The 6000-nt window shown below is 36.9% G+C and overlaps 1 protein-coding gene across 1 annotated transcript; it reads left to right on the top strand.

Annotated features, from left to right (window-relative positions):
- The first annotated feature begins 962 nt into the window (after nt 1-962).
- Nucleotides 963-5043, top strand: LOC104235458 (plant UBX domain-containing protein 4-like). The gene is made up of 4 exons (XM_009789231.2): nt 963-1281; nt 2933-3221; nt 3833-3928; nt 4341-5043. Exons 1-4 carry the CDS (start codon nt 1121-1123, stop codon nt 4710-4712), a joined length of 918 nt encoding a protein of 305 aa, XP_009787533.1. The 5' UTR covers nt 963-1120; the 3' UTR covers nt 4713-5043.
- Nucleotides 5044-6000: the final 957 nt, after the last annotated feature.

Genomic DNA, 6000 nt, shown 5'->3' with positions numbered 1-6000 from the left:
TCCACCGAGACACCGAGGTAGCCTTCCAGGCGTCCGCAGGCCCGGCGTCTCCTCTATCTTTTATTATGTTCTGTTATCTCATGTATCCGAGACAAACAGTGTTATTTTTCCTTCAAACTATTGTATGTAGTACTCCTAGTAGTCCGTGGATATTGTGACACCAGTTTCTGGGTAGAGGCATGTGTTGACTTTCAAAACATTTTGGTTTTATTTAAGACTTCCGCTTAAATCTCATATTCCGCTATCATGTAGGTGTTTATCACTTGTTAAAATGAGTTGTAAAAAAAAAATTAACACAGAAGAGCTAAAGATTTCTAAGTTCGTGGCTTGCCTAGCTTCTACGAGTAGGCGCCATCACGACTCCCGAGAGTGGAAATTCTGGATCGTGACAAGTTGGTATCAAAGAAGAAAAATAGAAAAAATGGTTTATTTTTTTCACGTAGTTAATATTCAATGATTATCTACATTTACTGAAAAAGTGTAAATTTTAAGATTATTTACCTACAATCCAAATAACTTAAATATTTGACATTATTAGTGTCCGTGCATCCGCGTGGATACTAATACCAGTATATATATATAGTCCAAAGTTGGACATCTATTTGTTAATAAAGAAACGTTACTAAGGAAACGTTACCAAAGTTCAGAAATATTTCCAACACCAAAAGTTAAAGGTAATTAAATCAAAAATGTTATCAAATTTAAGGCTAAAGAAACGTTGGTTATCAAAGTCAAAGAAACTTTTCATAGCTATTAAGTCTAACGGTCAGATAAGATCAACTTTGGTGAGATTAAACGTTATAAAAAATAACTGATTTTGATAGCAAGGGGTAAATACGAGTCAGCCTACTTATAGTAAGGGCATATTTGGAATGAAAGTTAAATGAAGGGCAAATTTAGTATATTTTCTATCAATTCACTAACAATAAGGATATGTTGGGATTTAATATTAAATAAAAACAAAATTACTCTCCTTCTCATAGTTAGAGGAATATTTTTGGCCCTTTTCCATATTGTTTTAATCAATGGCTGCATCGGGCGCACAAACGTGGATACTGGATACCCACGAAAGCTCGTCATATATTCTCTCTCTTTGAATCTTCAGCAGTGCACAGAAGCAATGTCTTCCCGGGATAGCAAGAAACCCTCTAGGCAGCCGTCGACCGGCCGCGCCGCCGCCGCCGGTATCCGAACACTATCTGATCTGAACCGTCCTTCTGGACACGATTCAGACAGCGACTCTGATAATCCCCAAGAATACTACACTGGTGGTGAAAAGAGGCATTCATTTTTCTCAAAACCCTAGCTCTTCTATTTTATCCTATCCTCTCATTTATTACCTACTAATTGCTGTTTCGTATTCGCAAATTGCTTGTTAGTTGTTACCTAGCTGAGTATTAACTTCTGGATTTTATACATTTCTTGTAATTTACAAGAATTTTAGTTGAAAAGTCTTTATTCATCTACTTGATTTGTTATACGTGTCAAATTTTGCCGTTTATATGAAACTGATAGCATTTTCTTTGCTAGACTTGGAGGGCCTTTTGCCGCCTTTCTGTGCAATTTTATATTCCGTTTTCGCGTTAGAAGGTGCTTTTGGGAAAATAAATTGAATTTCTAGTTGGAGGTGTTAGTACTAATTATCCAGTTGTTAGAACTGAGCTGGTGATTCCGTCGTTTCTATCTGCTTTAAATTGATTTTCCTGATCATTTTGTTATGGGGTGGGGGGTGAGGAATTCACAGTAGGAAAGTCAGAGAAAGACGAGAGTGAGTGAGTGAGAGTTCTTTGTTAAGGCAATGTTATATTCCGAATCATTTTCCAGTGTTAAGGTTGAGTATAAAAATTAGTGACATATGTTGTTTTGGTAAGACATATTGCTGTTATATACTAATTTTATAAAGAGGAGAATAGAGTATGATGATACTGTTGATATTTTTTAGCATTCAATGTTTGACAATAATGTCCAAGTGACATGGATTAAGAATTAGGATATTTGTAAAAGAAAATGACTCCTGCTCATGAGCAGGAACGTCATTTTCTCCATTTTGATGAAAATATTTTCTGGGAGAAGACATTTTCCACAAGTTAAAATAATCACACACAAGACCATGATTTCCTCAAAAAAAGAAAACGGGATTTTTTTTTTCCATAAAAAGGTTTTCGTCATAAATCACACCTGACGCTTCGGGTTCTCTTTTTTAAGATCTGCAACAATACCAGAAAGAAGTTAATTAATTGATCTTAGCAAATTCAATTTTCTTAAGCATCCATTTCTATTCTTATGCTGCCCAAACTTTCGTTCTTTTTGACCTAATCACACTATAATTGATATGATACTTATAAACGTCATGATCTTCAAATATTTTCTTTTATTTCTACTTGCTCTATAGCTTATGTGGTACTTCTATTTCCATTTAGTTTGCATAGATGATAAGCGATACACATTAATATCTAATGGGCAAGTTTCTCCTACTTCCAAAAGTGCATATTCATTGTCCATGGCAGTGCTATCTAGGTTGTTCTAGTCCTAGCTTGATTTCACTATAATAGTTGAATGATATTCCTAATCGTTTATTAGAAATAGCTTTTGTTATTGAGGTAGTTGAGTATTTCTATGTGACAATTCACGAGTCCAAGTATGTGTGGGTTAAGCGCACGCCACGAGTTCGAACGCTGCTATCGACAAAAGTCTGGTATTTAAGTGGAGAAGAGTAGATGGGAGGGCACATTAACCAATTTTTTTAAACATTCACGATACCGAGTATATAGTCATGTTTGTTATCTTGTGTCCATTGACGTTTTTCTTTACGTTGTGACTATATTCTGAAAATAATTGATTTGAATCAATAAAATTTGAAAGATTACATAGAACTGCTGAATGCCATGAAGCAATCTCTTCCCCTAACTGTGGCTACATTTTTTGTTTGCAGTGGAATGCTTGTTCAAGACCCTTCAAAGCAGAATGATGTGGACTCCATCTTTGATCGAGCTAGACAAATGGGTGCAATGCAAGGTCCTTTGGAAAGTATCCGTCCTAGTTCAAGCTCAAGAAGCTTTAGTGGAACTGGGAGAACGCTTGCAGGGGAGACAGTACCTGCACCAGCTCCTCAACCTCCTGAGTCCATTGTACATAACATTATCTTCTGGAGAAATGGTTTTACTGTAAATGGTGGTCCTTTGAGGAGATTGGATGATCCTGAAAATGCATCTTTTCTGGAGGTAAGTGAGAATGAAAACAAAGCCATGAAAAAGGCCAAAGATTGCCCGACACTGTGGCTGGATCCTTCTAAGTCTAATGCGTAATAGGCCCAACTAAATAGTCCATTTTCTCCATTATCCTTCCACTGTTGAGAATTAAGCATCCATCAATTCATGTTGCCTCTTTGTCCTTTTTCATACATGGATCCTTCATTTGTTTGCATACCCTTGTCGAATAGGTGTGACATGCATATGGGTGATTTGTGCAGATTCTTCATAATACTCTAAAAATTAGCGAAAAAACTGCTAGTCCCGTATTTGGATACTCATGTATACCCCTATCAAATACGTACCTGTAAATAAGTCCATGCAGCATAGCTTTTGTCTTCAAACCTCGCATTTGTAGTAGATCATGGAGGTTGCTACTCTACTTTGTTTGAAGTTTGAAACTTAGCTGGAAGATGGTTGAGTTTTAATTTGCCTTATGGTTATCTAATATCTACTTCCAAAGACTTTCCCACTTGTTTCTCTGAGTTCTTCACTGTTCTTTTGTACATTTCTCGTATTTGATGACCAAGTTTCAGTTAGAGATGATTTTAGTTTCACAATGTCATGGTGTGCCTCATTTGCAGAGTATTGGGAAGTCCGAATGTCCAAGAGAGCTGGCACCTGCAGATAGTAGGTCCCAGGTGCATTGCAACCTCATAAGAAGGGATGAGAACTTCTCTGTAAGTATTGAATGTTCACCCCTAAATTGCACCTTTTCTCTTATCTTCTCTTTTCACGCAACAATTATTATAAAGAACTAAAAATAGAGGCAGAAAGATAACAGAGGAAAAAATATGAAGCAAACACAAATATGAGACGTGAGTCTATCATTTAGTGACATTGTACATTATCAGATGTGATTGATTTTCAGACGTGGGAGCAAAACCGTCACGAAATATAATTCTGTTTTCTGCTATCTCCTAGAAATGGTACTTGTAAATGCCATCACCTTATATCCTCTATGAGCACCCTTTAACTCCCTAACTCAACTCCTCTCGTTTTCTGTATAGGAGCTCAATAATTGTCTATAAACATGTCCTACATCAGTTGAAGTAAAGCTTACATTTTTTCGCTTCCTCCATGCACTTGCAGGAACCAGAGAAACCTCAAGTTCCATTTCAAGGAGTGGGAAGAACACTCGGCAGCAGCTCAACTGCAGGAACTTCGGAACTATCTGCCTCTGCCCCTATCAACACCCAAACACCTTCTACTTTCCTTGTGGATGAATCATTGCCATCAACCTCACTTCAACTTAGACTCGCCGATGGAACCCGCATAGTTGCACCCTTCAATTACCATCATACAGTTGGTGATATTCGTGCCTTCATCGATGCTTCAAGGCCCAGTGCTACAGGGGATTACCAACTACAGACAGTTGGTTTTCCTCCTAAAATCCTTAGTTATCCAAGCCAAACAATTGAGCAAGCAGGCTTGGCCAATTCAGTTGTTATGCAGAAGTTGTGATCACCTCACAGAAAACTGTCATTGTCATTTGCTACTCACATACTGGTTGCAAAACCTTTTTCTATTTTTCTTTGGATAAACAGAGACCTACTATATCTTAGTTAAGCTAGAGAAAATATACTTGTATTGTGATAGTTGCTGATTTTGTATCTTTTAGATCCAACTTTCACAAGAATGTGGGATAGTTTTAAGACGTCGCATGAAGTGGGATAGTTTTAAGATGTCACATATATGTACTTTATACACTGCCTATGTTGCTCTGTTCGTCTTGTCTAAAGACAGCTGCTTTTTTGGAAATGAATCAAAATGGTTTTTGTGCGGTTTGTAGTGATCATGAGCTTTAACAGGTCACAAAGTGATTTATTGGTGAGTTGATTGAGACAAATGGCGCAGGCTGGGTTTGAATTCCAGTAAAATGGTACTTGCTTGGTTTCCTGGTAAAGATGTTGGTAAAGTATGAGGATCAGCTTCTTCAACTTTAACGGTGTCTGTGAGGTGACGAGGGATATAGGTGGGCCTGAATGGAGATTCAGTCTTATCTTTTTTTATTCTTCTTCATCTTCTTCTTCTTCACTTCTGACTTCTTACTTACGCGATTGTTCTACTTCCTCCTCTGGCCCTCAAAGATGGAGAAATTTAAAAATAGACAGATTTACATGTGGTCAATAAAAAATAGCCACAATTTCAAAAGTAATTTAAATTTAGTCACTTTTCATGTAAAGATAAATTTGAACGAAAACACTGTTCAAAATTCGGAAAATACTCCAACATAATATATTGGAGTTTCAGCATAAGTATACTGGAACTCCAACATATTATAATGAAGTTCCAACATAAGTATACTGTAACTCTAGCATAATATACTGGAGTTCCAGTATAATATATCGGTCCAATATAATATGTTGGAAGTTCATACACATGTGCTCCAATCTCCAGTATATTATGCTGGAACTTTTCGGGTGTTGGAGTCCAGCATAGTATGCTGGAAGTTCATACACAGGTGCACCGATCTCCAGTATATTATGTTGGACCAATCTTTGTTGCAGCAAAATAATGGTTATTTTTCAATAACTTTGCAAACGCTGACTATTTTTGAATGACCAGTCCGAAAACTGGCTAGTCCGTGCTATTTTACCCTCAAAGATGATATTTTACACATTCGCCAGTTGGCAAAAGCAATAGCTACAACCTCTTAACAATATCAACTTTGGGTTTGGGTTTCATTTATGGGAACGATGTTCAAATGAATACCTAAAGTTCATTTTCCTTGTCAAAAAAAAAAAAAAAT

Source organism: Nicotiana sylvestris, chromosome 2 (assembly GCF_000393655.2).
Source record: "Nicotiana sylvestris chromosome 2, ASM39365v2, whole genome shotgun sequence".
Taxonomy (NCBI): Eukaryota; Viridiplantae; Streptophyta; class Magnoliopsida; order Solanales; family Solanaceae; genus Nicotiana; species Nicotiana sylvestris.
Note: the sequence above shows the minus strand (reverse complement) of the source record. Positions and strands in the feature narration are given on the sequence as shown.

Excerpts from the sequence above, each read along its gene's own strand:
- LOC104235458 (XM_009789231.2), top strand. The coding sequence starts at position 1,121 with ATGTCTTCCCGGGATAGCAAGAAACCCTCTAGGCAGCCGTCGACCGGC. Across the intron at positions 3,222-3,832 it reads AAAATGCATCTTTTCTGGAG|AGTATTGGGAAGTCCGAATG; the intron begins GTAAGTGAGAAT and ends CCTCATTTGCAG. Across the intron at positions 3,929-4,340 it reads GAAGGGATGAGAACTTCTCT|GAACCAGAGAAACCTCAAGT; the intron begins GTAAGTATTGAA and ends ATGCACTTGCAG.